This window comes from Canis aureus, chromosome 29 (genome assembly GCF_053574225.1).
Source record: "Canis aureus isolate CA01 chromosome 29, VMU_Caureus_v.1.0, whole genome shotgun sequence".
Classification (NCBI taxonomy): domain Eukaryota; kingdom Metazoa; phylum Chordata; class Mammalia; order Carnivora; family Canidae; genus Canis; species Canis aureus.
Window position 1 is genome coordinate 35,372,013 of NC_135639.1, and position 9,652 is coordinate 35,381,664.

The window sequence follows — 9,652 nt, forward strand, 5'->3', positions numbered from 1 at the left end:
TTTCACCAGTCCATTCAAATGTTGCTCCATAAACTAAGTAGACTTGAAGAAATGTAGTTAAAATACAGATTTCATAGAGCACTTAATTTAGTACATAAAGCATGAATTTTCAATCTTAGCTACATCTGAGAATTAAAAAGAAGTCTAAGCCCCATCCACAGAAATTCATTCAACTGGTTTGCAATAGAAACTGAGCAATGATGGCTCTAAAAGTTCCCCAGGTGGTTCCACTGTGCATCAAAGGCTGAAAACAGTTGCTCTGAGGTGAGACCTTCGAATCAGGAATCAGGATTTTAACGTGCCACCAGGGAAACTCTGGTCAGTCAGGTTTGAGAACATTTTGTTAGGCACTTCCCGGCTAGAATGGACTTCCCTCACACTAAAGTGGTCTTAGAATCAATCACTTTAGGGCTGCTTTTTCCAGCACCCTCAATCCCACCCTTGCACATTTCTTTATACTTCTAGGATATAGTCCCAGCTCTTCAAGCTTAATTTGGGTCATCGTAACCTGGCTTTCTTCTTATGCTAGGGAGCTGTCACTCTAAATTATTTCCAAACTCCCATAAAAATGTAATAGAATGATTTTTGGAAAAAGCCAATAATGTAGGGTCACATTAATTGAGTCATAAACTTAGTCTACATAGAACTGTTCACCTGGGGCAAAAAGAATCACTAAAGTGGCCCAAAGACAAAGTTACTGATGGTAATCAGGTTCCTAAGCAAACCTCCAGAAGCTTCATCTAATCCGCACCAGAGGCTGAAAAACAACCAAACAGGCCACAAACTGTCTTTTCCTGATCCTCCACACCAAGGCCTTCCAAGTCACCTGCTGCTGAACTCAGATATCATCCCAACTCTCCTGCCCTCTGGAGGGCTAAACACATATTTTCCATTCAAGGTTTTAAAAACTTAAAACTCTACTCTTGTTTAGCTAGTAGTAAAAATCCATAAACCTTTATTCATACTTCTGAAATCCTATAAGCTTTTAAAACTGAAAGGTTTTTATAACTCATATGGTGACAAAACATATACCTGACCTAAACTCGGACAATCCAACCTGATGTGAACTGATATGAAGCTATTAACACTTAAGCCTGCCTTTACCTCACTTAGTGTGAACACACACATACATTTCACTCCAGAGCTACTGACATGCTTGACTACAAAGAATTAGTTGGCCAGGACCTCACTGTGGATGTTATCTATAACATATGCATTGAATTGCCTTTCTAAACTCTGAAAAACTCTGGATTCCAAAACTCTAAACTCCAAGGGCTTCAGGAAACAGTCTGTAGACCTGGGTCCATATTGTGTCAATTTCTCCAAGTTTTTATTCCAAACCTTCAATTTTTCAGTTACACTGAGATAAATATGTTTTGGGAAGGGTGCTAACTTGAGGACCTAAACCATTTCATATAACTGTTTCTTATAAGCATATACGTTCATTGTTTTAAACAACTGATTTAGAATTTTTTGCATGTTCGGAATGTCCTGAATAAACTCTGAAAGCCTAGGGTACAAATGCAGGAACCAAGTCTGCAGAAGTTGGGTGACAAAGTCCTTTAACGCATTTCCCTAAGTGATTCTTTACCGCGCACAACTCCAATAGACCACTCGATTGCAGCTATATTTTAATACGTATGTCCTTTTATTATTGTCCACATCTTGCTAATTTAATAAGCAGAGCTTGTTCTAACAATTTCCAGTCCTTAGACATTTTTGAAAAACCTACAGAATCAAAACATTATTCCTAACACTTTAAAGAGTGAGCTATTTTAGTAACTTCTTAGTCATTTAAGAGGGAGGTTTCAAGAAATGAATTGCAAGTAGGAATAAAAAAAATGTATCATGTTCTCTAAACTTTTACTATTTTGTCAAGCACAGATGCATGACAAGTCATGGCCTTTAAATGTATGAAAGCAAACTTTCAAAAAGTATTTAAATGTTAAGTCAAATAAAAATCTCAAAAATCAGAGATTAATTTGTGTGTGTGTGCTCCAAAGTAACGAGAGTCATAACCACCAGTAAAAACAGGGAAGGGGGGGGGGGGAGCTGTCCCATTACATCATCTGGCAATATGTAGTTTGAAGCCTCAGAGCCCTCTCCAAATAATCCTTAAGAAAATCCAGCTGGGAAATCATCCCTGTGAAGCTTAGATAACTTGAGTTTAAATAAAAGGTTAAAAAAGCCTCCCCGCCTTACGTCACATGTCTGTGCCTTATGAAAAATAAAACCATCACTGAGGCATCTACCTCCCACTATCCTGACAGCAACGGAAAGGTCACAATTAAGTGGAAACTCGTCGCACAGCCTGTTCAATCAGAGGGGGGAAGGGAAGGAAAGGCGAAGAGATTCCAGGGGGAAAATCTCCGCGCCCCAAAGGCAGGCGGGCACCTCCGCGGAAAACCCACTGTCCCCTGCCCGACACATTGTCCTCACCCAACAGATGTGATCACGTCGACCCCGGGGCGCTGGTCACTTCCTTAGAGAAAGTGCCCCCTCCCAGGCAATAACCGCGAACAGGCAGCCGACGCCCCCCCCCCCCAACATTTCCCAGTTTTCGTGGAAGGTGCAGCTCGAGAAGCGCCGGCGGCTGTCCACGAGGCACACCCCGCGCCAGCCGGCGGGGACCGCTCGGAGCATCTCCGCCGTCGGGCCTCGGGTCGCCCGCGCCCGCGCCCGCGCCCCCGCCCCCTTCCGACGCCAGCCGTCGGGGCGCCCGCGGCCCCCGCCCGCACCTACCGCCGCAGCCGCTCCGGCGCCCGCCGACACGATGGGCGGCAGCTTCTCGCGCTCCGGCTCCCTTCCCTTCCTGTCCTCCGGGGCGGCCGCCGCCAGCTCGGGCGGCGCGGCGGGCGAGGGCACCCGGCCCGCTTCACTCATGTCGGGCCGGGCGGCGGGAGCGCGAGGCGGCGGCGGCGGCGGCGGCGGCGGCCGGGCTGCTGTGGGGCTGGCGCTGCTGCCGCCGCGGCCGCGAGAGGGCTCTGGGCCGCCGCTCCCGACCGCCGCCGCCGCCGCCGCCGCGCCGCCCCCGCGCCGCGCCCGCGCCCGCGCCCGGCCCCGCGCGCGCGCCCGGATGCCCCGCCCTGCCGTCGCCCCCGCCCGCCGCGGCCGCCGCCCCCGCCCCGCCCCGCGCTCCCGGGCCGCGGGTCCCGCCGCCCGCCGCTGCCTGCCGGGCCGCCCCCGAGGACTGGGACCCGGGGCCCTGCGGCCGACGCCGGCGGCCATGTTGCTCGCCGCCTGCCGCCGACCCGGCCAGCAGGCCGTGCGCCGGGGGGTCTGCACGCGGGACGAGGCGAGGCCCGCCGAGGGTGGCGCCGGGAGCGAGAGCGCGCGGGTGGCGGGGTTAGCGCGGGGCGGCCGCGGCCTGGGCCCCGGGACGGCGGGCGTGGGCCGGCGGCCTTGCCCCCCCGCGGCCGCAGAGCCGCGCGCCTTGGGGTCACGACCCGGCCCCGGCCCCGCCCCCGCCCCCGCCCCCGCGCCCGCGAGCGCCCGGGAGCCTGCGCATCCTCGGGCGACTGCCTTTCCTTCCTTAGCCCACCGATTCTTTCCAGATGCCCTGAGAGCCTCCACCTACGGAAGAAAGATCTGGGGGCGGGGGGAAGTGAGACGTCGTGGGCTCCACCTTCTCCGCCACCGGGCTGGACGGCCGGGCCACACTTTCCATTCCTGTTCCTTCGTCCCCCCTTCGGCTGCCAAGTCCGCCTCTCCCTTCCCGTCCCCACGCGCCTACATCTCGCTCTCTCCCTGCATCGCTTTCCTGCCTCCTATCCCTGCTTTGTTCCTTTCCTTTTATAAGTTACAGATGGACAGACTCAAATTCCGCTGCTGCTCAGTCTCCTATTCCTTAATGTCAGAACATTAATATGGGTAAGAACTTTCAAACTGAAGAGGAAAGCTTTTAATCATAACATGAACACCTCCCCCTCCCCGCCCGCCAAGCCACACAGACGATTTCCTTTCCTTGCTGGTCTCCACCGCCCCCCTCCTTTCCCTTTTCTCTGTCTACTGGAGCCGCGGAGACACCTGCAGATCTAAGAGGAGGGAGAGTGAGAATGCGCTGTGTCGCCTATTAAAAATAGGCAATTTCTCGACATTCAAGTCTTCAGGTTTTTAGGCTTTGTTATTTTATTTGAGCTTGAGTGAATTTCAGATCGAGGATACCCAGATCCAAATGTGAGAACTGGGGGCAGCCGGGTGGCGCAGCGGTTTGGCGCCGCCTGCAGCCCGGGGTGTGATCCTGGAGTCCGAGATCGAGTCCCACGTCGGGCTCCCTGCGTAGAGTCGGCTTCTCCCTCTGTCTTTGTCTCTGCCCCCCCCTTCTCTCTCTCTCTCTCTCTCTTTCATGAATAAATAGATAAAATCCAAAAAAAAAAGAACCAAAAATATATCTGAAACAAAGCCAAAGATGATGTTTGAATTACCTGTTGTTTTACATAATTCAGAATTATTAGCATAACTAAGTACTAAAGTGCATCGTTGGATGAGGTTGCATCTTTTTCAAACCCAGAATTTGTAGCAAGCACATCTGAAGCAACCAGTGGAATGAATATAGCAGTTAGTACTGAGTTAATTTCTTTTTTTTTTTTTTAAGATTATTTATTTGTTCATGAGAGACAGAAAGAGAGGTAGAGACACAGGCAGAGGGAGAAGCAGGCTCCTCGCAGGGAGCCCGATGTGGGACTCATCCCAGAACTCCAGGGCCAATCACGCCCTGAGCCAAAGACAGATGCTCAACCCCTGAGCCACCCAGGCGTCGGCGTCCCTATTCAGTTAATTTCTAAGTTATAAATTCTGACTCATTTATTGAAAGGCTTTCTAGTTTTAATATAGTTGCTGTCGTCACCTGTTTAAATATTAATTAGTTAAAAATATGGAGTGAGTGCCATATAGTCAGGAAAAAGTATTTATGTGCCAAATAGCCTTGGAGGGAAATGATGTATACAGACATTACTTTGAAACATTCTTCTATTTTTCTTGAATTCTCTTTCAGGATTTTCTTTCCTTCTTAAACCTCTGAAATACTCATCCTATAGAGAGGAACATGCAATCACATCCTACTTTTAGCAGGTCAGCTTGCTGATCTTTTGCTATGGCAACAACTCAAATGTTGTTTTAGAAAGAGAAGCCTTTATTTTAACTATAATTCAATATATTCTGGGCTGCCAAGCTAGGTTGGTAGAACAAATACTGGGGGGAGGGGCAGAAGTATTCTCCTTCTTACTGTTTTCAACTAGATTGAGTAATTTGTGATAAAAATGCTTGGATGAGAAACCACTTAAAGTACATGCCTTATGCTTTCTCTTTTCCTGTGTAAGACTAAATAAAAGTGTGTCTGTACATGTAGTCACATTCAGTAGAACAAAATGCCTAAATGTTGGCAAAACAAGGCAAGTCAGAAATTTTAATTTCTGCTACTGCATTAGTATGGATAATCCATTTCTAAACAAGTCCACTGATTAATTCACCTGTGAGTTATGTTCCAAAAATCATATTTTGCTGATGTTTTCTTTTACTTCCTACTAAATACTTTGTCCTGTAGGCACCACTCCATCCTTCTTTAATGCACATGAACTCCAGGGTGGGGGTTGGAGTCCAGATGGAGCTGCTAGAACACTGCAGAATGATAGCCCGTGGAGAACTAATGGGCTTGAGAGGCACATTCCCAACCACCACCAATGTGCCTCCAGGCCCCACAAGGCTTGTAGAGCAGGACGTGCTGAGAGCTCCAGCCGTTCTGTGCAAAGGTGCGGAGATGCTTTTCAGCTATGTAAGTGTCAGCCAGAAGTGCAACAGTGATGGCTTCCGAGTATAAACTCATTAGCCTTCGGAAGACCGGCAGTGAAGCTGGAGAAACATTTCACCTTCCTGAATCCAGGTGGAAAACCAAGCTCATTAATTATACCTATGCAGAATAGGAGTTTGAGGCGGGGGGGGGGGGGGGGGGGGGGGGGGCGGGGGGGGGAGATAGGTCAGAGAATTGGTCATTTCCATGGGAGAAAAGGAAGAAAAGGAAGGACCAAATTACAAGGTAATGGAAAGTCTAATTATAGACAACATTCTATTATAATTACATAGAATAATACTAATCTAGTGAATAATAGCAAAGTTTTGGCAGGTCATTTACGAGTGACTTATAGCTATGAAATAGTAAGCTTGTTTTGTTAAAGAAAATGTCCTTTCACATTTCAACTGACTGTTATCCTAAAGTAGTAGTAAACTTGGAAAAAGACACGATTTTAGCCATGTTGGCATTGTTAAAAACATTGTTAGAACGCTTCCTTAGGTTTAATGACTATGGCTTTTAAAAATTACTATTTAAAAAATAGGGATCCCTGGGTGGCGCAGCGGTTTGGCGCCTGCCTTTGGCCCAGGGCGCGATCCTGGAGACCCGGGATCGAATCCCACATCGGGCTCCCGGTGCATGGAGCCTGCTTCTCCCTCTGCCTGTGTCTCTGCCTCTCTCTCTCTCTCTGTGTGACTGTCATAAATAAATAAAAAAATATTATTAAAAAAAAATAAAAATAAAAATAAAAAATAGCTTTTCCGCTCTTTCCCCGAGCAGCCTGAGGTGACCTCTGAAAATGGTTTGCTACTCACTGGACCCAGAATACCCTACAAAATTCTGCAAATCGAGAGGTTCAGATCTTTGTGTTCACTTTAAGAACACGCTTGAAGCTGCCGTGGCCATCAAGGGTATGCATTTCTGAAAAGCCACCAAGTATCTGAAAGATGTCACTTTGCAGAAGCAGTGTGTGCCGTTCCGTTGCTACAATGGTGGAGTTGGTAAGTGTGTGCAGGCCAAACAGTGGGGCTGGACACAGGGTCAGTGGCCCAAGAAGAGTGTGAATTTTTACTGCACATGCTTAAAAATGCAGAGAGTAATACTGAACTTAAGGATTTAGATGTAGGGATCCCTGGGTGGCGCAGCGGTTTAGTGCCTGCCTTTGGCCCAGGGTGTGATCCTGGAGACCCGGGATCGAGTCCCACGTCGGGCTCCCGGTGCATGGAGCCTGCTTCTCCCTCTGCCTGTGTCTCTGCCTCTCTCTCTCTCTGTATGACTATCATAAATAAATAAAGAATTAAAAAAAAAAAAGGATTTAGATGTAGATTCTCTGGTCATTGAGCACATCCATGTGAACAAAGCCCCCAAGATGCGACATAGAACTTACAGAGCTCATGGCCGGATTAACCCATATATGAGCTCTCCCTGCCACATCGAGATGATTCTGACTGAAAAAGAGCAGATTGTTCCTAAACCAGAAGAGGAGGTTTCACAGAAGAAAAAGATATTCCAGAAGAAACTGAAGAAAAAAACCTTATGGCCCGGGGGTAAATTCTGCATAGAATAAATGCAAATAAAAACAAAAAAAATAGCTTTTCTTTATTACATAAACAATACATTGTCATTACAGAAAAAGATAGAAAATACAAATTAGCAAAATGAAAAAAATAAACTCTGGATCCTACCCAGGTTCAGATAATTGCCAAGATCTTCATCTGTATCTTCACAAAATCTTCTATCTACACACACACACACACACTGTTTCTTGATTTGTTTTTATAAAAACAGAAGATGCTAAAATGCTGTTTTGAATCTGTGCAACTTATTCTTTAGAATACCCCCAGGATGACTTTTTTAAAAAATTGCACAACGTTATGTAGAGGCAAAACTGAAGAATGGAGTGGATAATTACCAAGCTTTGAATTCTGAATCAGATCGCTATTGAATCTGTTCTTTCTCTCTGGATTCTCATGGCCATTGACCTACGCGGGCCTTCAGCATTTCTAACCCAAATTATTTCCTTAGCTTGCCAGTTGGTCTTGCCTTCAGTGTTTTACCTGCTCCAATTCCTATAAGAATAACCTTTTCAAAAATACACAACTTCTTGTCAGTCTTTTGTTTAAAAAATACTTAGTGATCTTTCAAGGCAAAACTTTGAAACCCCTTATTTAGCTTTTACCTGAATTCTTTATAAAGAAGGCATTTTCTTAATTAGAATCAATTGTTTCTTTCTTTCTGCTCCAAGAGCATATTGTACACACTTTTTGATTTTTTAATTAATTTTTAAATTTTTTAATTTAAATTCAATTAACCAACATATAATACATCATTAGTTTCAGAGGTAGTGTTCAATAATTCATCAGTTGTGTATAACACCCAGTGCTCATCACATCACGTGCCCTACTAACACACTTCCATTTATACACCTATTACTTTACATCTTAGCTTTTTCTTCCCCCAGTAGGTCATGGCATAAAGAGGAAAGGGCATGTCTCATTACTCCTTGAATCCCTACATTCAGCACACTCTCTGGAGTGTGCTGTTAAGAAGGCACTTGATATGCTCAGAATAAATGAAATAAGATATTTTCTTACTATGGCTTGTAAAGGTTCTGAAGACAGTTTCCAAAGAGGAATTACAAAAATGCTCTGAGTGATGGGCTGCACTCATTCAGATAATTTGGTCTGGTATCGCTTCTTAAAAGTCTTGATCTTCTAGAGCAGTGCCATCTGATAAAACTTCCTGCAATGGTGAAAGTGTTCTATATCTGTACTGTCCTATGCAATAGCCACTAGCCACATGTGGCTATTGTGACTGAGGAACTGAATTGTTAATTTTAGTTACTTTATTATTTTTTTAAAATATTTTATTTATTTATTCATGAGAGACAGAGAGAGAGGCAGAGACAGAAGCAGGCTCCTCGCAGGGAGTCCGATTGGGACTGGATCCCAGGTCTCCAGAGTCATGCCCTAGGCTGAAGGCGGCGCTAAACCACTGAGCCACCTGAGCTGCCCTAGTTATTTTTGAGTAGTCAATGTAACTAGTGGTGACCTTAGTGCACAGCAGTGCTCTAGAGTCACATCTCAACTCTTCAGAAGTCTTCTTGAAGTACCCCCAAATTAGTGGCATCTTTATTAATGAGCTTTATTGCATCTTAACCTCATTCTTTAGAAGATATGCAAGCAAATCTTCCCCAAATAATGAAGGCAGATCTAAAAGAGTTCTGATAACAAGCTTAACAGCCTCAATAATTTCTTCCTTTTTTAAGTTCTTTTTTTATTCTGTTTTCATAGGAGTTTACACTTATGGGTGAAGCAAACATCTTGTCTTAGCCCAGTGCAACGTAGAAGAAAGTATTAATGGCAGTAAAATAAAAATGTCTCCATGTGTTTTTAAGTTGGTTTTGGATGTCTTTTTAAAATATTTCCAAAGAAACATCAATGTATCAATACACACACACATATATGGGTGTATATGCCTAGATACCTCAATATAGGTACACAAATGTTGCTTTTAAGTCTTAACCCCAATTTTATATTTGTTTTCTACTCATGTGAGACAAAAACAACAATAAAACAATGGCACAACAAAAACATCTCATGCATGATGCACTCATTTCAAATTTTCATGAATCTAAGTTAAAAGAAACTTTGTCGGGGCACCTTGCTGGCTCAGTTGGAAGAGCATGCAACTCTTGATCTTGGTAGTCATGAGTTTGAGCCCCATGTAGGGTGTAGAGATTATTTAAATAAAACTTAAAAAAATATTTATTTTCTTGAGAGAAAGAGTGTGTGTGAGAGAGAGAGAGGGAGAGGGAGAAGTAGATTTCCTGCTGAGCAGGTAGCCAACACGAGGTTTGATCCTGGA

General features: G+C 45.4%; 1 protein-coding gene and 1 long non-coding RNA gene across 7 annotated transcripts in view; one reads left to right on the top strand and one right to left on the bottom strand.

The window, feature by feature from the left end:
* HECTD2 (HECT domain E3 ubiquitin protein ligase 2) overlaps positions 1-2,910 on the bottom strand; it is a 70,202-nt gene extending 67,292 nt beyond the window's left edge. For 2 of the 6 annotated variants that reach the window (XR_013368231.1, XM_077878419.1), the window contains exon 1: positions 2,743-2,909. Coding sequence is in view for 2 of the 6 variants with exons in the window: in XM_077878419.1 (XP_077734545.1) it covers positions 2,743-2,883 (141 nt within the window). In the remaining 4 variants the exon portion in view is untranslated. Of the gene's footprint in view, positions 1-2,439; positions 2,585-2,742 lie in introns of those variants that run through there. The other 4 variants (XR_013368233.1, XR_013368232.1, XM_077878421.1 and 1 more) reach the window with 3 other exon arrangements.
* Positions 2,911-3,479: 569 nt separating this feature from the next.
* On the top strand, positions 3,480-9,290 carry LOC144300832 (uncharacterized). The gene is made up of 3 exons (XR_013367600.1): positions 3,480-3,870; positions 6,566-6,786; positions 9,079-9,290. It is a non-coding gene; the product is annotated as an uncharacterized LOC144300832 (long non-coding RNA).
* The last annotated feature ends 362 nt before the right edge of the window (positions 9,291-9,652 follow it).